Here is a 21,652-nt window from a genome sequence, read left to right as displayed (position 1 = left end):
TGATGTAATTATTTCAAGAGGGATCCGTCCTCGATAAATCATAATTTTAATTAACAATTAAAAACAATATAATTAAAATGGAAAATCCTTATTTTCGGGCTGTTTTAATTATCATAAAATCTAAAGCTTAAACTGAAATTGGTGGGGTGCGCCAGGCCATTGCAATAGTGCGACACAACGGCGACACGCAAAAGCCCAAATAGCAAGCTATCCAATAGGCCTTTCCCCTCAAAAGATAAATTTAATATCGTGTGGGCTAATAGCCCACATATCAGATATTAAACTGATAAGAACAGATACTACACTTGATCTTAGCCAAAAGGCCGAGAAAGGTATGACTTGTAAAGAAATTGGGCCTTCTCTTTAATACATCATTTTAGTAAGCTGAGTTTCTTGTAACAGTCGGTGTGGGACGAGTGGAAGCCTTTCTTTTTTGTTCCTTTCCTTTTTCTTGGTTTTTTTTCATATAGACGAAGAAGCTTAAATTAACTCTTAAGACTATGTTCCTCTCAAAACAAACTCTTAAACAAGGGTATAAGACAGATGGCTTCCCTTGAGGTGTGCCTAATCGTGAAGTGAGTACATATTTGAATTCTATCAACTTATATAATTAAAAATTGTTGCAGAAAAACGTAATTACTGAACATTTTTTCGACGGCTTGAATTTTTACATATTACGTTTCATCATAATTTTACTCGAGCTAAATTTTATTTCACCAACTTAGATATGAATACTCGGTGCACATCCATATACAAAAAGATAAAATAAAACTCCATATTTAGATTTGTAAATTTTAGGCTCTAGAAAGAAGAGATTTAAAGTTTAAATTTTAAATATTTAGGTTCAATTGAAATGTCCACATCGACGACATCGTTGCAAATAGTTGGATTCTTTTCACAAACTACACAATTGCTACCATAATTACAATTATAATCTTTTTTTAAAAACCATAAACACATTTTTTTTCTTGATCTTTTGCAGTAAACAATCTTCTCAGTTGTATATATGTACGGTTGAAACGAGCATAGCTTTAGCACTAATTAAGGATCGTTCTCTATGATAAAAAAAATGGTGTAAATGTATATATTTTCACATAGTATTTTTTTATATATTTTATATGATGTGGATAATTATTTTGAGCCGTATGAAAATAAAATTCGGATAGTTCATTGTCTTTCATTTTCACTCCAAATCACAATATAAAATATTTTCCTTTTAATAACATATAAGAAAATATAATAAAATAAATTTTTGTTCCCACATTTTCTTATCTCTTTCTTTTTCCATAGATACAATCAAAGACAAGGCAGCCTAAAAGAATTCATTGGTGCTAGTGTAGTGTTAGCCGAAATCAATTCTTTATTAAAATAATAGGCAAGGCAAAGATAAAACCTCAAGATCCCCCCAGTATTGGAATTGGATACCATTTTTCAGTTTGACTGAAGTCGGGGAATTCAATATTTCACATATCAATTAGGTTTGAGTGAATCGGCCATGGCGCGAGGCTCCTCCCAATCGCAAGCTACCGCCTCCGCCTCGTCCACCACCTCCCGCCCCGGCACCATGGCCCCGCGCGGCTCGGCCGCCGCCGCCGCCGGGATGCGTCGCCGGAGGCTAGGAGGCGGTTCCAGCTCCTCCAGCTCATCCGGGGTGGGGGCCGGCGGCGGAGGCGGCGGCAACATGCTCCGGTTCTACACGGACGACTCGCCGGGGCTGAAGATCGGCCCCACCGTGGTTCTTATCATGAGCCTCTGCTTCATCGGATTCGTCACCGCCCTCCACGTCATCGGCAAGTTTTACCGCTTCAAAACCGGATCCTGATCCTCTCCTTCGCATCCATGACTGATTTAGCGCCACGTGTCGTCGTTTCAATACTTAATTTTGTGTTGTTTTGGAGAGAGTGTGTGAAGAAAATTAGATGAATAAGTTTTTTGTTTCTTCGGAGTAATAGTAACTTTTCGTAGAATAATGCAGTTTCTGATGTAATAATATGTCCACTTCTATATTTTATCATAATATAGCATCTTTGATAAATATGGATTCCTTTTCCTGTGTATTTAATCGTATATAGCTACAACATACACGCCATTATGCCAATTTCGAATCATGGTATGAAGTATATTTGTATACACGCACTATTGAGATTGGCTTAAGCAGTCGCTCATTAGCATAAATAATATTGATAGGATAAAGTAGAATTAAAGTATACTTTTGTATTATTTATTTTTGTTTAATTCATATCCATTGTAATGGACAATATTGGAGAAATCATAGTAATACAAATTAAAATATTCAATCACATATATTGTCAATCACAATAAACAGAAATACTTAGACAAACTAGTATTTTTTTTATTGATAATATATATGATTTTATCTTCACATTTAGGATTTCTCAAATCCCAGCATTTTCAACTGAATATGCATCAAACAAATTATTTCAATAATAGAAATTATGAAAGATCTTAAAATATTCTAAAATTTAAATACATCTTCAATAATATTTTTATCTGTTTAGACTAATTCTAGATAGTACACGTCTTCTAAATAGATAAAAATAAGAGTAGAAATCAATCTACTGCTTATTAAGATTAATTGAAAATTTATAAAAATCCTTAAGCTCTTCGTAATTTCTATAATTTGTGAATGTACTTGATTTTTATTCAATGTATTGAAAATATAATATTAAAGACAATAGTAATTAAGATAAAAATATTCAGTTTATATATTGTCAATTTCAAATGCTCTTCCCGACCCATTTGATCAGTATAATTCATTTTTGAATAGTTATTTTACATTATTAAATATTAATTCACACTATTTTATATTATAATTTTATTCTCTTAAATAATTATATTAAAAAAAAGCCGAAGTGACGTGATACGAATGAAATAATACATTACTTATGTAATATGTTAAATTAAAATTGGAGTCATAATATAATTACGACACCGTAACAAAGAAACCGATAATGAAAAATCAGTTTCTATCAACGCACTTTTTTTAAATAGAAATTGATTGTATCTAAGAAACCGATTTTTCAAGCTACGAAACCTATTTTAAGCAAAAATCGATTTCTATTTGAATTTTTGTTGCAGCGTGAATCCAAAAAAATGCACCCTCTAAACCTTATGATTGTCCGTTTGGGTACTACAAGTCTACAACGGTCATTCTCTATACGCTTTAGATTCATTATTTTAACAATGATTAAGTTAGAAAGTTATTTATAGTGCTACCAAAGTTCATATATTTTTTTTGAATTAAAGTTCATATTAATTATTCTATTATACCATCTAAACTAACTCATAAATATATTGTTGTAATTTTCTTTGAGATTGATTACGCCATTATATTTGTTAATTACACATTATTTAGTAAACAATATACGTCGGTGTATAAATCCCATACATTTAATGTTAATAGTGCTAAATAACTACTTTATAAAAATATATATATAAAAAAATATATTAATTTTAACCGCTTCCTCTTTGTGTAAATAGATTACTGAGACAAAATGAAAATACTCATTTTGGGATAGCAAAAACAAATAATGCCCACATTTATAAACATTTAAAAAGTACTCATTCTTTTACCATTTTACCCACATTAGGCCAATTTTAATTAATGCATATTTACACGCTCACACGACCTAACGTGTAACCATGCATATGATCATGTTTCGTTAATACACACTTACCACTACAAAAAAAGCGTTGATTACCGACGGCTAAATGCCGTCGGTAACAAAAGACGGCCGCCGGTAAATAGTGTTACCGGCGGCGATAACGGCGGCAATCTCCCGCCGCTAAACGTTTCGTCGGCAACGACAATAACGGCGGCGAACATCCGCCGTCGGCAGTTAACGGCGGCGATGCCGCCGGAATTGTCGCCGTTAATCGGCGGAGCCTAGCCGGAGAATTAGCGGCGGCAGAAACCGCCGCTAGTTACCGAGGGCTATTTTGCCGTCGGTAGAGAGCCACCGAAGTCCGGCTGACCCTGCCGGAAAACTACCGACGGCGAGTACCGCCGCTAACTAGCGGCGGCGAATCGCCGTCGGTAACAAGCTACCGCCGGCCGGTGGGTCATGCCGGAGGATGGCCGGGTATTTACCGACGGCGTTTTGCCCACGGTAATGTTTTTATTTTATTTTTTTATTTTATTTTATTTTATTTATTTATTTATTTATTTTATTGTATATTGTATATCCACAATTTATTTCCGTATTTATACGGTATTGCATACTTTAGACGAACTTCCCAGTCGGCGACCCGACTTCCCAGTGGGTCACCCATCTTGCTTGTGCTCTGTGTCAAGCACGCTTAACTTTGAAATTCTTTTCGAGTGATCACCAGTACAGACACTCGTATTATTGATATATCTACATCTATTAATTCATTTAAATGCTATATACTCACTCATATAATTATAATCTTTGAATATGTGGAGATAATACCTGAAATATGTTGTTAATTAGTGAGCGAGTTCGTTTCGGTCCTTATTTTTATCGTCGGTAAAATATTTAATTAATATTTAATAATTAATTAATTAATTAATTAATTTTTTTATTTTTTTTTAACATTAATACACTAAAAGTGTTTTAATTTGGTTATTATAATGTGATTTGAATTTATTTGTTTATGTTAAATGCAATCATCATCATCATTGCCATAAATATATAAAACATATATAGTTTTAATAATGACCATAGTGGTCCTAATTTACTAAGCCTATACTAGGTCTACCCGGCCCCCCAATGTCGAAGCAATAATACAATACAAATAAAAGCAATAAAAATCATGGTAATTAAATTAAAAACAATCATTTGTAGGGAGAAGATCCTTAAGAAATAATCAATTTATATCCCAAAGGGAGAAGATCCTTAAGAAATTGATTAAATCTATCCCACAATATATATATATATATATTATATATATATAATAATATAACATTTCATAAACACATAGCACATAACATTTAATTTAACAAAATTATCCATATATAAATTATTCTAACAAACAATTCTTAAACTAATTGATTAAAATTAATATAATTTAAAATTAATCATGCTTCATAATTTAAAATTAATCATGCTTCATAATTTAAAATTAAACTAACAACATATATTAAATAGATTAATATAATTTAAAATTAATCATGCTTCATATAATTTAGTTATAAACAAAATCAATTATAAATTAATTAACTATATATAACAAATAAATCTATTTAATTAATATATAATTAAATACATAAATAAATTCATAATTAAATAAATAAATAAATAAGAGAGCGTACGGTGGTGGTTTCCGGTGGGTGTCGTGAAGAAGGCGGTGAAACGAGGTCGTCGAACTACAATAATAATATAAGTGAAAATTATATAATTATATTATAATTAAAATTAATGAGATATATATATATATATATATATATATATATATATAGATCTAGAGAGAGAGAGAGAGATACCTGCTAGGGCGGCGGCGGTCCGGCGGCGGCGAAGCAGCAGCGGAAGCAGCAGCAGCAGGCAGGGGAGGGGGGGTGGATTTTCGTGTGTGTGTGCGGCGCAGAAACTGAAAAAAGAAGGAACCCGCTGCCCTATATTTAAACGGTTACCGACGGCAAATGCCGCCGCTAGCTAGCGGCGGCAATTTTGCCGCCGTTAATTCTATAAAATAAATTATTTAATGCGTATTTTAATATTAACGGCGGCGTCGCCGCCGCTAGCTAACGGCGGGAAATTTGCCGTCGGTAGATGGCCGGTAAATTCGAAAGTTCGGGTCGCCTGGACTGCCGCCGCCGTGCCGCTACCGACGGCAAAATAGCCGCCGGTAGTTTTCGCCGGTAAAAACGCGTTTTTTTGTAGTGTACACCTTCGCACGACTAGGGGTATACATTGGTTCAAAATCAAACCGAATTTACTAAAACCAAAATTGATCGATGAAAATTCAAGAATCAACCAAAACTGCGCTGGAAAAAATTGATTGGTTTAAAAAACCAATAGACCTTATTTTATTTTATTTGTAAAAATTGATTTCGGACTTTTTTTTTTTTTGCCTTTTCCTTATCGTTTTTCCTCAATAGATTATTGCTACACACCACAACAAATATCAAACATTTTATTCGCATCTAAACACCTAATTTTACGCAATTTTCAATATTCAATCCAAAACTTCAATAGAATGAATTGACGAGTAACTCAACTAAGGTAAAGAACATAAGGACATGTTATCGGGTTTTGGAGTGCAATAAAGCGTGGCGAGGATAGGACTATGCTGGCGGCGAAGGATTTAGGTGGAGGCGGTGTGGTATGGGGAGAGGTCGTGCACTGTGGTGTTGGAGTTGCATGAAGGTCGAAGGGAGAAAGAGATGGGAAGTGGTGTCGAATGAGAAAGGGAAGGCAAGCCGGCAGTCGCGCCGAAGGACAGACGTGTCAGTGGGCAGGTGAAATCGAAATTGAATAGAAATTTAATCGGTTCTTCCTCAAGAAATCCAAGCTGAAGACCAACTACCATTTTTCCAAACTAAACCTGACCAAAATGCCCGATTCGACTTATTTTTTCGATCTGATTCAGGTTTTGCACATCCATACGCACGACTTAGCGTGTAAGCGTGTACTGATCGCGTTTCATGTAAGCTATTGCACGCTTACACACCTACATGATCAAGTGTGTAAAGATAAACATGATATGGACTGACATCATTGAGGAAGGATAAGTCAATTCAGCTTTCGTCGGAGAAAAGCTCAAAGATTAATCCTCGCGAACACTGCGTTGCAATCAAACACGTTATTTTCGTACACCGACTTCCTGCCGATGTTTGCACGGAGTTTCCCTGCGATCGGAGGGCATAGCGGCGGCGCATCAGAGAAGAGAATGTGACGTGCTGGTTCGTGTGAGAGAGAAAATGCGGCGACTGCAGAGGACGCCCTCTCCTTGGAGAACACCAACACCACCGCCCGCCTCAAGGACACGGACAACCCCGAGAAGTTCACCGATTCAGATCTTGAGCTCCACGAAGATATCCAAAAGCTCAATATCCTCACCGGCGCGTTGGAGCTTTATTCCTACCTCGTCAGCCTCAGCAACCGTCAATATAAATTTTAATCTTACAACACTCTGTCGACTATTGAGAATCTCATCGAGGTGAAGCCTTCTGCACCCGAGCTCGTCTATTAGAAGACGAAGCTGCTGAAATGGCTTCAAGCGTAGACACTTTGTTGCAGGCCGTGGCAATGTACAAGTCCAAAGACCTGAAGACGGGCGACGAGTAGGAGATGGGGATGAGGGTGTAACTTTTAGAAAAAAGTTAATAATCTCGTCTTAGATAAATAATATGAGGGATGAGGCGTATTATTTATCAAAATAGAACAATGGAATAAGGTCAGACCTTTTAATTATCACGGATCACTTTTTTAAATAATACTGTACGAGGTATCAAATGAAAAAATAACAAGATTATTTAATTATGATGCCTTATCTATGGTACCCAAACGCAACCTAAAACTAAATATTTTATCATCCATTATCCGAGCTCTATTTCTACGATCAAATCAAGCAAACAATTCTACCTAAAATGAGTAATTGGGTTTAATAAAATTCAAAATAAAAAACAGAAAGTGGCAAATCCTTCTGTTAGCGATGTGACTGTGACCCATTCACGAACACTCGTGCATCAATTTTCCAACATTTTGTGACACATTTCTAAAATATGCCAAATCTATCCCCTCTCTCTCTCTCTCTCTCCTGATTATTGCCTTGAAGGGGGAAGAACAAACGCACGAGGCCCGTAGCTGAGGCAATAAGATCTTGATCCGTAAAAGCCCATTTCTATGCGTTATTGAATTCAACAAAAGCAACTGAAGAAACTAGACACGTAATTCGATGGAGGTTCGAGATGAGAGCGATACTCAATCGCGCCATCATCAGGAGCAACAATCACCAACCACCCCCTCCTCCAAGCAACTCAATTCTTCTCCCAATCATGTCGATACCAATTCCGTTACCCAAAGGTCCACTCTTGATTCTTTCTGTCTGAGTGTGTGGCTGCGTGTTTTCAATATTTTTTCATTTTTTTGGGATTTTTTTGTAAGGGATTTTCGAAATTGCTGCGTTTTTTTGTAAAATTCTCGATATAATGAATCGAAATGAGTGATATTTTATCATGGGCATCGGTTTCAATGTGCTTTGCAGGTTGCAGAAGGAGCTTATGGCTCTAATGGTATGTCCGATATTCTTTCTTACTTGATTTGTGTGTGTGTGTGTGTGAGAGAGAGAGTGAGAGAGAAGAGAGAGGTTGGCTTTCATTGGATTATTCATTACAAGTAGAAGTTTTGTCCCTAATATGGAGAAAGGTGTATGTAGAAGTGCTATGTTTTTAGATAATTTTAAAAGTTGGGGAAGAAAGAAACAGATTAAGCTTTACCATAATACCATTTCATTGTTTATTGATGAATAGCTTATTTTATCTGTTCTATTTTCTGCTTATCTTACAAAATCTTTACTGATGTGCTTTGCTATGTTCCCTGTTGATGTAATTAGTTAATACTCCTTCAACAACCAGTAGATGGTAGATAATTTTATCTTCCTAATTATGTTTTCACAAAATGGAGCCTCATAACTGAAGAAACAGAACAATGTGTGTCCAAATTTGAATGAGTAGCACTTAAAGAACATATTATTATGGTCTCATGGAGCCTTAACATTTACTCTGTTGGGCTAATTCGTTCTTAACTTCAATAATGAAACATGAAATCACAAATATATTTGTTTGCGTATTGTTTGGAATGAAAATGTATAGGTGTCACATGAGGTAAGGCAGGGGAGTTGATGTGTTACACTCATTTCTTCAGTGAGTTGATGTTTAACAATCTGTAATGTCAAGAAGGCATAGTGGGGTTCAGCTAGTTGTATTCTAGCATTCAAATGATGTCTCTGATTGTTAATTTATGGAGTATAACATAGATGAGTGGTGGAGATCTGGGAGTATCGGCCTTCCCTGACGGGGAGAGCATATTTACGTGGACTGGCACAATTGAAGGCGGCAAAGGAACTATGTACGACGGTCTGTCTTACAAACTTTTGCTGCGCTTTCCACTAGATTATCCTTTCAAGCCTCCTCAAGTCAAGTTTGAGACTGCATGCTTCCATCCAAATGTCGACCAATTTGGGAATATTTGTTTGGACATTCTTCAGGTTATTAGCCTTGTATTGCATCCATGTCATCTGCTTTTCGGCATCCATGTCAAAATATTTCATATTATTTTCCTTCATCCCAAATTTTCTAACTTGAATTTTCTTGTTGCAGGATAAGTGGTCTTCAGCATATGATTGCAGAACGATTCTCTTGTCCATCCAGAGCCTACTAGGAGGTTAGACGGCGTTGCTGTCTCACTTTTTCTGCTGGCTCTTTTGTATGTATTTATGTATAGTTTTTCTTATGCTCGCGCTGTAATGTACAGAACCCAATACTCAGAGCCCTCTCAATGCGTCTGCTGCTTTGCTCTGGAAGAACCAGGAAGGTTCGTAGAATTTGCATTTTGTTCTTCAACTCGATTCAATGGTGCGTAGTCTTGTGAAATGTGGTTTTTACCATTTCTGTTTGCAGAGTACAGAAAAGCAGTGCGCAAATATTACATGGCTGGTGGAGATTCATTAGATAACTGATCAAAACTGCAGTAATAAACTTCAAGAAGGAAGAAGATCTATCTCTATGGAAATATTAGGCTTGGACAGTTATTTCCTTCGCTGAAAAAATGAAGACGTGTTCTTTTTCTTTAATTAGTAAATTAATGTACATCAAATTGTAATCAAACCATGATTATATATGTTTCTGGTATCTGTATAAATTAATGATCCTGGTCATGTTTGGATTTGTTTAAAAAGTTAAGCAGCTTGTGTCTGTTTAACTTCATCTAGAATTTCTTGTAGCTATTTTTATTTCTTGTACTATAATTTAAAATGATGTAGTGTAGTACTTTTAGTTCTGTATTTGTCCAAGTCTTTTTCATCTTTTGTCACTATCAATCGCTATTATAGGTGGTTGGTTGAAGTGGAACCCAGAAAATGTAATCAAAATTTATCTTTTAAATTGGAGGGACGGTGATGATCGAACTCTAAATATTAAAGGGACATTTCTATAATCAGGTTATCTTTTAGACTGAGGGATCTCTTTAGATCCTGTGAGAGGATCCTTGGATCATTAAGGAATCTTTTGAGACACCCATGATCCTTTACTGGATCTCTTCAAGAGATCCCTTTCTAGGGCTCTTATGGCATCAGACGCAAAGTCCATGGCATATCTAATGGTGGGCTCAAACCAAATACTAGTATGAAATACGTAAAGCGCTTAGCACTTCAAATAATATTCAAATTTAAAGTTTACGTTCGAGAATAAAAGTTTGATCTCATTGAAATTTAAATGAAATTTAGTGTTTTTCATAGTAATAATACCCAACATTATTTAAAATATATATTTTCCAACACATCAGGGATTGCTAGGGTAAGTTGAAGTATCCTAACCAAATATTTTTTAAAAAATATTCTATACCTTATAGTATTTTTTATCATATTGATTTTCTTTTGTTATAACACTTTTTGTGTTGAAAATTTTCTAATTTAATTTCCTTCAAATTGATTTTCTGCGTCTGTCCCTATTTTTTAATTCGTAAGCAAAAATTAGCGCAAGCAAAAAACATGACAAGTCGTTTTTTGAAAAGGAACGAAAGAAAGATAGTAGTAATAATTTGGATTGATTTTTTGGTTGAGTAGATAATTTGGAAATTATATATATGGATTTATGAATTATAAATGAGTGCCACTGATAACCGCCATTAACGGAAAACCGCTGACCTCCTCCAGCACCACTAAACACAACAAAACAAAGGCAAGAATGGCGGGAAAGAGAAGACCGACGACCGCCATTTCTCTCTCTCTTCATTCCCCAACAAATCTAGTATCGGCCTCACACAAATTAAAAGAAAGATGAGCGTGATCGACCTTCTGTTCAGGGTGGACTCCATCTGCAAGAAATACGAAAAATACGATATCGAGAAGCAGCGCGATCAGAATGCCTTCTCCGACGACGCCTTCGCCCACCTCTACTCCACCTTCGAGTCCCAAATCGACCTCGCTCTCAAGGTTTCCTTCATTTTTTTCACATTAACAATATTCTCGGTGATGCAAAATTTTCTCCCATTTTGCTCTACAGAAATCAAGGATGGCTGCGTATGAGACGGACAGGGCGATCGTGGTGGCGCTGAACGCCGAGGTGCGGCGCATCAAGGCCAGGCTCATGGATGAAGTGCCTAAGCTGAACAAACTTGCGCAAAGGAAGGTTGTTTGTTTTCATCTTTTCTGTTTGTCGCCATAGAAAAAGTGTTGGAAATTTAAGGCATGATATGGCATTAATTTGTTTTGTGATTTCCTCTTGTTTTTCTGATATCACGTTGTTAACAGTAACCACAGATTTGAAGCCTCATCATCATGACTTCACTGTATACCTTGAAGGAAACAAGAAATAAATCCTCGAACATTCTAATACTATTTATTAGCTAAAACAAGATTTCACCTAGGAATAAAACAGAACAAAAGAGCAAGAGATGAAGAAGCCAAAAGCCTATATATCTTGAAACTTGAAAGATATTCGACAGCATTATACTGCAACTCTAGCTGCACAAATGTACGTAGCATTAGTACCGAGCAAGCGTTGCAACAACTCTTCACTTGTAAACTGCAGGTGAAAGGTATGTCCAAAGAAGAACAAGAAGCTCGTGTCGAGCTGGTTCTCGCGCTTCCTGAAAGAATCGAAGCAATATCAGATGGCACTAGAGGAGGTCCAGCCACACAAGCATTTGCTTCCTCATCCAATAAGAACATCAAGTTTGACTCTGGTGATTCTTGCTGCTCTAGTTTCTTTGACGGACAGAGCTCTCTCATCAACTGATTATAACTCCCCCGTGTTTCTTTCTTTTTTGTGTTTGAAAATCAGATGGGAAATTGGATGATGATTTCTTTCAACAATCGGAAGAATCAAGTCAATTTAGGCAGGAATATGAGATGCGGAAAATGAAGCAGGCTTGTAGTCTCTCCACTCTTTTCTTGCTATTACATTGAAAAACAAAGCCATATTTGCAATTTTCTTCACGTGGTTTGATTTATTCGTGTAGGATCAAGGTCTTGAGGTGATATCAGAGGGCTTAGATACGTTAAAGAATTTGGCAAAGGATATGAATGAGGTCTACTCATTTCCACATTCAACTTCAATTTCACAATTCAAAGACCGAGTAATATCTCTCTGATTCTTGATGTTTCGCGTGTCCAGGAATTGGATAGGCAGGTCCCCTTGATTGATGAGATAGATACGAAGGTTGGGATATTTTCTGTTTTTCAATGTACAAGTCACAAGACATGAGTAGAATATACTCTAGTTAACCTGATATATATATGTTTGTTCAGGTGGATAAGGCATCGAGTGATCTCAGGCATACTAATGTTAGGCTGAAGGAGACACTTACTAGGGTAAAATCTCACCATGTAATGTTTCTTCATCTTAAAGAAGGGATCGTATCTACTTATAAAAAACATGAGATTTTGTTGCAGGTGAGGTCGTCAAGGAACTTCTGCATCGATATAGTTCTGATTTGCATTCTTCTGGGAATTGCAGCCTATTTGTACAAGTGAGCCAGTCACATGATATATATCATTTTAGCACACAATTAAGTTTTTGATTTCATAATCAATTTCTTTGACATTAAATGGTAAATTAATTAGTGTCTCTTTGCTTAATGCAGTGTGTTGACCTATTAGCCAACGCAGTGTGTTAGGCCGAATGTTTGTGAGAATTCCATGCGGCGCCTGGTTCTTGAAGATCTGGAGTTTCCTCTATCGCATGTATGTTTAGTGTGTCGATTATTATTATCATATCATTTATCCTAATAAATCTTGTTGGCACCTTCTGTTCGAACTAGCTCGATTTGAGCTGTTGATTGAGGAATACAATACAAATACTTTATCAACCAACTGTAATGCATATCTTTCTCAATCTCCTTAATTTGACAAAGGAAATGATTCAGATTTATCTGATACACTTCACCATGAGTCCGTAACTCAACATAGGATAGTAAATTAATAATTATGTTAATTACCTCCAGTAAAGTAAATGCAGGTAAGCAAGCATCGGCTGTTTGTACATAAACCAATTCCAACCATAGGAATAGAAGATTGATTCCGACCATTGTCTTTACTTGCCTAGTTTTTTGGTTTGTATCTCTCTCTTAAACTATTTCGCCATCAATTCATTTCAAAATTTCTTTTTGATCCATGAATTGAAAGAAATTATAAACCTGGCCTGTAGAGATACTAATGGAAAAAGTGATTGGTATAATATGAGGCTTCTTTTAAAAAAGAAAAAGAAAAATCTTGAGGCACACACATAAAGATTGATGAACTCCAATGCATGTTTTACGTGATCAAGAGTTGTTGATCATCAAAGTTTTATGTCGATAACCTCTTTCAGTGCTGTAATTATGGGAAAACAGAAATGATAGAAGACAATAAAAGAAGATTGCATTATTTTCAACATTATTAACACCAAACAAGAGAAAATTAAAGGATACATACACAGGATTACTTACAAACTTGAGAATTTGGAAACTGCACACATACACACACACACACACAATCAATCACAGAAGGGGTTGTCTTATTGAATTCGGAGACGTATGATCCCAAGTGCGGAAGCAGCTATATAAGCTCAATGCAGAAAATATTCTTGTAATGGCGGCAGAGTATCGAGCTCCTGCAAGCTGATGCTGCTAGGCTTGCACACATGCTGGGCGTATGGTCTAGCATCAGCTGCAGCCACCAACGGCGCTGACTGGAAGCTGAAATCGTTTGAAGGCAGCAGCTGCAAATCTCCGTAGCTAATTATCTGCTGCGTGTTTGGTTCATCTCCATCTATTTTGTCGCCGTTTTGGTAGATGGTGGTGGGAGCAGTAGATAGGGAGACAGGATCATGGCCAGCTAGCAGTGAAACTATGAGATTGTATTCATTTGATTTCAGATAGTCAGATAGCATGTCTCGAGCATGCGAATCATGATTCTCATTCTTTGACATGTTGCCTTTGCGACGAATGCGGCAGAGTACCCAGTCATCCAACTGGGAAGGAGAGAGAGAGAGAGAAGTGGTTGGTGAATGAGTTTGATGAAAGAGAGAGAGAGAGAGAGAGCTTACTCTCATTGATCCAGTGGATCTGGATGGACGGGAGGTGTCGGGGAGTCTGTACTCGGTCATGACCCAGTCCATCCTGTGGCCGGAGGGAGGCCTCCCCTTGTAGAAAACAAGGCCCTTCTTCACCCCAATCTTCCTCGATCCACAGGAGCTCCGAATAGGCTGATCCGTGCCCGTCGCCTTCCAGTAGCCGGACGCCGCCGCCCTGTTAGGCCGCCCTCCGTTGGGATACTTCCTGTCCCGCGGCGTGAAGAAATACAGCTCCTCGTCTCCGAACATGCTATTTCCTGCCACCAACACCAATACATATTGAATGAGAAAGAAATCAAAAGAAAATGAGGAGTTGGCATGAAAACGCACTGGGCAGATCCCATGGATTGTAGCAGTAGAGGTGGATATCAGTGATGACGTTTGGTGGAAGCGGCAGAGACTTCATTTTCCTTTGGAGGTAGAAAGAGATGAGTTCCTCATCAGAGGGGTGGAATCTGATTCCGGGAGGGTATTGGTTCTTTGGAATTGGAATTTCCTCCATGGAAATTAATATACATTACTATGTAAATATATCTATATATATATTTTCTAGCTTTGAGGTGTGGATTGGCAGACAGAGTAATGTTGGAGAACATATACAGTGACCCTCCTCATTATATTGCGGAAGGCAACTCATGATCACATATCCATGTCGATCATTAAACCTATATACTACTCCCCCCGTCTCATAAGAGTGCATCACTTGAGGGATGACACGAGTTTTACAAAATGTTTAGTAGATAATGTATTGAGAGAAGAAAGGGTCTCACGTAGAAATAAGTGGTTGTGGTTAAGATAAGAAAATGGGGTCATGTCCTAAAATAAACGTGATACATTCTTTTGGGACTGACGAAAAAAAAAAAAGTGATAAATTCTTATGGGACGGAGGGAGTATTATAAAAGTATCATAACTTTTTTATTACGTGCATGTAACGCTGTGTTCTCTGTAAGAGTTCGTTGTCGTCTTTGAGCGCCTCTTGCAATATTGAATGCGACCAACTAGTATTAGTGATATATGGGATTTGTATTGTATATATGCATGTTTTCATTTGCACAATTGCAAGGACTTTTATCACTCAGCTCCTTGGTGAAAAGGTCGTGTTACTTACTGCTGTTGCTTAAATCTGCAGTATTGTTAAATCATCGAGTCTATCTTGTTTTTTTTATCAAAGATGGTCGTTATTTTTTTTTTTTACAATTTTATCAATGTTTTGATGATCAAAACCTCAAGAATTCGTGGGTTACGATGTAGTAATAATATTATGAGCCCACAGTAGTGTTGATTGTGTCCTCACAAAATATTTGATAAAAACTAAATATGTGTGTTGATATGGTGTTTTAATTTGCATAGTTGAGTCCGAACCAAAATTCATGGAGATGTGATTAGAAACGTCGTATTGTGTTTGGAATGTAATGGAAAGGGGTTAGATGTTGCCGAATGGGAGGGTGATTGATAGTTAATACTATTAATCTGCTGAATTGGCTATTTCCTTAGACCTCTCTCTTACATGTTTTTGAGCGATCATGCTTTATCATGCCAAGCCATGCTCTCATAACATTTTTTTTTCTTCAAAAATCACCCGACGGGTGAGAGGTTAGGCAGAACCCCTACATATAAATAAATCATCAACCAACGTCCTAAAAACATGATGTTGTCCAAATGTGACAATATCCAACAAAAAACAGAAGGCAACAGAACATAACCATACAACTCATAACTTCTTGCTAGTGTAATTTATATTTTATTTATTTAAAAAGTATTATTGGTAGCATTCTTAATCCATATTAGAATTATTGTAATTTTGAATTTTCTTGGGTACATGTAGGGGTGTAATCGAACCGAGTCGAGTCGATACGAATAGAATACTGTTATACTCAAGTTTAGTTGATTTGTTTAAGTATCAAGTCGAATCCCGAACTTTGTTTATCTAATACTTTGAGGCTATCGGGCTTCTATGAACATTCTAAATTTATATTTATTTCAAAATATTAATTATTTTCTTTTGAAAATAAATTATATATCATTCAAAATAATAAATATATTAATTACTTTATTATAATAAATAGATTTAATAAATTATTCTTAATTATAATAGTGATAATGATAAAAATATGCATTCCCGAATTATAGGATGGAAATGACGATGATTCAGAGCAACAGGCTTGGTTCAGCCCAGAACAGGACTGTTAAGCCCAAATCAACCTTGCCGTTGAGGATATAGCCCATGTCAACAGAATATGCCGTGAATCTCGAAGATAATCTTATCCGAAGTGAAGTCTGAAGGCAAGATTGATGCGAATACAGGAAGATAGACATAAAGAGTCCTAATTTGAATAGAAGTCGATCGAGAGCCAATCCTACTCCTAAGAGGATTCCTAATATTTACTTACAAATACATATAAAATCCTACGGTAAAATCATCTACTCTCATTATTCACTTACTCAAAGCCTTACGCTATACTCAATACAACTTTCTTCTTTTTCAGCGTCTTTTCCCGTGTTTTGCTATTTTCTGTTATCACTTGTTATTTTTGGACTCATCAAATAGATATATATATATATATATATATATATATATATATAGGGGGTGGTTATTCCACAAACCCCTCTTAGTATATAACTTAAGACCTTATATTAACCCTAGATCTTGTAGGATTTAACGGCTGGGATCAAATATTAAAGATTTCCACTTATTCATTTTATTTTAGCAATCAATTCACGCATTAATTCGTCCTAAGGGTAGATTTGGCATCACCTTTTAACTTTCCAAATGGCCAACTAAACATTTTCGAAAACCATGCCTCATTTAATTGGAATTAAGATGTGATATGATTGATATTAATCATATTCATAACAATTGTATATTTGCATGAATTATATGTTGTTTATGTATGAATTATTTGGAACAATCATGTATCTTTCTTCTCTCCAACAATATTGTTCCCATCTTTACGCCAATTAATATAGGAAACAAAAATCTGTCAAAACAAAATCTCAACCTAATTCTTTTTTGTTTTTGTACGAATTTTTTTTATTTACGAATGAATTTTTTTAATTTATGTATAAATTATTTATTTTAGCCTCACCCTATATGTGTTGCATGAATTATTTGTGGTTTTTGTACGAATTATTTTTTAGTAACGTACGAAATATTTTTTATTTACGTATGAATTATTTTGGTTATCGTACGAATTATTTTAGCCTCAACTTTGATTGTATGAATTGTTTTTTATTTTTTTTGTACGAATTATTGTTTAACAAAGCTTTTTAATTTTGGAATGCCACTAGCAAATTTGATCGTGATACCTTTATTAAAGGATGAGATAGTTATTATAATAATGTAATTACTTAACTACCCTATTACCTTGCCTAACTTATTTAGCTATTGAATTGGACGTGAAGATGTGACCGAAATCTGACCGTGGGATTAATCAAATCCAATGGTCCACGACGGGTCTTATTTTATAGCTTAATGTTGGGTTTTATTATAGCCCAACCCTATATATATATATATATATATATATATATATATATATATAGGGTTAGCTTATATTGAGATTTTAAATATTTTGAGATATTGAGATAAATGAACATATCAATAAATTCTTTGAACATAACCAATATAACTGATGAACATATGAATCTATTTAATTTATTTAAAAAACACGCCACTTGTAGGGATTGAACCCTAGACCAACGCGCGTTCATAAAAATTAATTGACAAGTTCATCAAAATGTACTTATATGTTCATTTATCTCAAAATCTCAAAATATATATAAATCTCAATTGAACCAAATCCTATATATATATATATATATATATATATATATATATATATATATATAGGGAGAGGTTCAAGAAAGAACCATAAATAAAAGAAGACCGGAGAACCATTTTCAGCCATTCGATCATCAAGATCTACGGTGGATGCATTATCTTGTTGGATGAATGCAGATCCTGGGTTCGAATCCTGAAGGGAGCATTTTTTTAAAAAAATTTTAGTGCATTAATTTTAACAGCGAATGCATTAATTTTTACAGTGGATGCATTAGATTTGATGGTTCTCCCGTTCTCACAAATAATGTAGTTCTCTCTAGAACCACACCCTATATATATATATATATATATATATATATATCTATATAGGGTTGAGTTCAACAGAGAATTATCTTTTTCGAGAGAACGAACAAATCTATATATTTTACGAACAAATCAACATAAGTAATGAACAGACGTATTTAATAAAAATATAGAAAAACTCGCTACCAGCAGGATTCGAACCCGGGGCAAATTGTTGTTCATGCGGTACATTGATCTGTTCGTTAAAACTATAGATCTGTTCGTTTTTATTTTGCGAATTCTCTATTCTCCACAATATTTAGCTTCTCTGTTGAACCCTTCTCTCTCTCTCTCTCTCTCTCTCTCTCTCTATATATATATATATATATATATATATATATATATATATATATATATATATAGGGTGCGGTTATAGTGAGAACCACACTTATCGTGAGAACATAAGAACCATTAAAATCAATGCATCTACTATATAAATTAATGCATTCGCTATTAAATTTAATGCATCCGAAAATAATAATTTTTTTGCTCCCTTCAGGATTCGAACCCAGGATCTGCATTCATCCATCAAGATGATGCATCCACCGTAGATCTTGATGATCGAATGGTTTAAAATGGTTCTCTGTTCTAATTTTATTTAGTGGTTCTTATTTGAACCTCTCCATATATATATATATATATATATATATATATATATATATATATATATATATATATATATATAGGAAGAGGTTCTAATAAAAACCTCTGTTAAAATGAGAACTAGGAACCTAATCTTGAACTTTTAAATATTAGATCTAATGGTTAGGATTTAGTCAACAAAAGAAACTGTGCATCTATTATATTTTACTGTGCACTTAAAAAATATGCAATTTATGCAATTGAAACCAACAATGCAAAATACTCAAGCAAATCGAAATTGTGCATCTATGCAATTGAAACCGTGCATCTATGCAATCGAAATTGTGCATCTGTAATTTAATCTCAGCCCTCTATTTTATTTAAATCAATGGCTTTAAATTGGTTCCTAGTTTTCATCTTAAGAGGAGTTTTTATATTAACTCTACCCTATATATATATATATATATATATATATATATATATATATATATATATATATATATAGGGGAGGGCTACGGTAAAAACACTTCTTAAAATATAAATATAAACGTTTTTTAATGTACGAATTTTATCCAACAAGGTTACGAATTCATCAAACATAGTTACGAATTATGAAAAATATTTTTTTGCTACCTTTGGGATTCGAACCCTGGACCACGAATTCATCCAACAGGGTTACGAATCAACCGTAGATCTTGATGATCTAAGGGCTGAAAATCATTTATATTTTATACACTTAAGAGTGTTTTTATTCTAGCCCTCCCCTATATATATATATATATATATATATATATATATATATATATATATAAGTCGTACTTACTAATAATTTATATTTTCAAGCTGAATCATTTAACGAAATAGTTCACGAGCTAATGAGTAGAATACTACTAAATCTAAATTTGATTTATTTATTTATTAAATTTCATTTAATAAACTTGAACGAGCATTTTTTTAAGGCAAGGTCCAAATAATTTACGAACGAGTTATTTACACTTATAGGTACATGCAAGATCACAGTATTCCACGAGCCTTCACTGTATTATCACACCAAAAATGGAGGGATAATATTATCCCTCATTGAAGTGAAAATAAGGAAGGAAAATGGTGAACTTCTTTTTTGTATAAAATGTGGGAAAAATAAATAAGGCATTTAAAGGCATAAATTTTTGGTATCCCTCATTTTCTCATGATAAATTGATCCATCAAAGTAAACGCACCCTATATGTTATTGTCATTATATACATAGACAACACACTCATTTCTTGTGTTTTTAGTATAGTATCATTAGATGTACTAGTTGATGTTAGAACAACGTGATCATTATTAACAACCGAATTTTTAGCAGCAGATATACTTCAAAGTTATTCTTTCGAATCTCTTGGATTTTGCACAACTTCTTATCTCCAAATTATTGAAGTGTTATTTGATCAAGATCATAGATAAAATCGTTCATTATTATCCTCAAAGAGTTGTCAGATTATGAATATATTTATTTGTGCTTATCTTCAAAGGAATTGTTACCCTTCACGATTAGGAAAGTATTACTTGGGCTACAAGAGAATATTGAGGACATGAAGGCCATTTAAGAAGGAACATATTTCGTTCAAGAAGGTGGGGGAATTTTGTGCCAAACTAATCTTGCATGATGTTGGAAATTATTATGTATGTTTATGCTAGGTATCCCCCGGACTAATTGTATATAATGTGTTTCATTACACTAGTTCCTTTCTTTAATTGGATGTGAGGTATACAATATTGAGCGTACTTTGTACAAGAGTTGTAGACTCTTCTTTATTTGGTTCTTATTTATCAAAGGATTAGGTGGTGAACGCGTTGAGGTCACACTTAGGGAGTGAGCCATTGTCTTGCTTCTAATTGTCCACCGTTGGTAAATTCTGGGAAGGTATAGGGACATAGTAAGATGGAGTCTTATTGTGTAAGTCCATATGTATCATAACTTCAGTTACTGGATCATTTTCTCTGGGTGAGGCCCCTCGTACATAGGTGTTTTATCACCGAATTAAGTAATCATTCTCTGCGTACTGCTCTTTCTTATTTTAATATATTATATGATACCAGTATCATCATACATACTATATATATATATATATATATATATATATATATATATATATATATAGGGGGCGATTATTCAATAAATCACCCTTATTTTAAGAATTACGAACCAGCAAAAATGCATGAATTTTATATATAACACGCATGAATAAACTGTATAAAGGTATGAATTGCAAAAAATAATTTTTTGCTACCTTTGGGATTCGAACGCAGGACCATGAATTTATCCAACAAGGTGATGAATCAACTGTAGATCTTGATGATCTAAGGGCTGAAAATGGTTCCTAATTTATATTTTAAGAAGCGTTCTTATTTTAGCTTTCCCATATATATATATATATATATATATATATATATATATATATATATATATATATATATATGGTTGGGATCTATGAAGAATTAACTATATTTCGTTCTGAATAAGTCAATAACTTTACCGAATAAATTACGCGACCGCACGAATAGTTATTTTACTGAATAAACACGTACATTTTTCGTTCATGCGCTCGCGTGATTTATTCAGTAAATGTATTGAGTTATTCAGCCTTCGTTGTTTCCTTCTACATTTAGCATTCTTTATTGATCTATTCCCATATATATATATATATAT

General features: G+C 34.7%; 4 protein-coding genes and 1 non-coding gene across 5 annotated transcripts; 3 read left to right on the top strand and 2 right to left on the bottom strand.

Annotated features, from left to right (window-relative positions):
- Positions 1-141: 141 nt before the first annotated feature.
- LOC131002127 (U2 spliceosomal RNA) lies at positions 142-336 on the bottom strand. Its single transcript, XR_009094201.1, has one exon. It is a non-coding gene; the product is annotated as a U2 spliceosomal RNA (small nuclear RNA).
- Positions 337-1,251: 915 nt separating this feature from the next.
- LOC131000671 (protein transport protein Sec61 subunit beta) lies at positions 1,252-2,035 on the top strand. Its single transcript, XM_057926693.1, has one exon. The coding sequence runs from the start codon at positions 1,496-1,498 to the stop codon at positions 1,820-1,822; it is 327 nt and encodes a 108-aa protein (XP_057782676.1). The 5' UTR covers positions 1,252-1,495; the 3' UTR covers positions 1,823-2,035.
- Positions 2,036-7,569: 5,534 nt separating this feature from the next.
- On the top strand, positions 7,570-9,861 carry LOC131000670 (uncharacterized). The gene is made up of 6 exons (XM_057926692.1): positions 7,570-8,009; positions 8,191-8,218; positions 8,962-9,192; positions 9,305-9,368; positions 9,459-9,518; positions 9,605-9,861. Exons 1-6 carry the CDS (start codon positions 7,882-7,884, stop codon positions 9,661-9,663), a joined length of 570 nt encoding a protein of 189 aa, XP_057782675.1. The 5' UTR covers positions 7,570-7,881; the 3' UTR covers positions 9,664-9,861.
- Positions 9,862-10,878: 1,017 nt separating this feature from the next.
- LOC131000668 (syntaxin-71-like) lies at positions 10,879-13,013 on the top strand. The gene is made up of 9 exons (XM_057926691.1): positions 10,879-11,136; positions 11,207-11,332; positions 11,735-11,888; positions 11,987-12,072; positions 12,165-12,233; positions 12,320-12,364; positions 12,454-12,516; positions 12,598-12,674; positions 12,789-13,013. Exons 1-9 carry the CDS (start codon positions 10,981-10,983, stop codon positions 12,802-12,804), a joined length of 792 nt encoding a protein of 263 aa, XP_057782674.1. The 5' UTR covers positions 10,879-10,980; the 3' UTR covers positions 12,805-13,013.
- Positions 13,014-13,538: 525 nt separating this feature from the next.
- Positions 13,539-14,978, bottom strand: LOC131000667 (NAC transcription factor 32-like). Its single transcript, XM_057926690.1, has 3 exons — positions 14,588-14,978; positions 14,231-14,514; positions 13,539-14,155 (listed from the first exon to the last, which is right to left on the bottom strand). The coding sequence occupies exons 1-3, from the start codon at positions 14,757-14,759 to the stop codon at positions 13,751-13,753; spliced, it is 861 nt and encodes a 286-aa protein (XP_057782673.1). The 5' UTR covers positions 14,760-14,978; the 3' UTR covers positions 13,539-13,750.
- Positions 14,979-21,652: the final 6,674 nt, after the last annotated feature.

The sequence above is a fragment of the Salvia miltiorrhiza genome, chromosome 8 (assembly GCF_028751815.1).
Source record: "Salvia miltiorrhiza cultivar Shanhuang (shh) chromosome 8, IMPLAD_Smil_shh, whole genome shotgun sequence".
NCBI classification, from domain to species: Eukaryota; Viridiplantae; Streptophyta; class Magnoliopsida; order Lamiales; family Lamiaceae; genus Salvia; species Salvia miltiorrhiza.
Note: the sequence above shows the minus strand (reverse complement) of the source record. Positions and strands in the feature narration are given on the sequence as shown.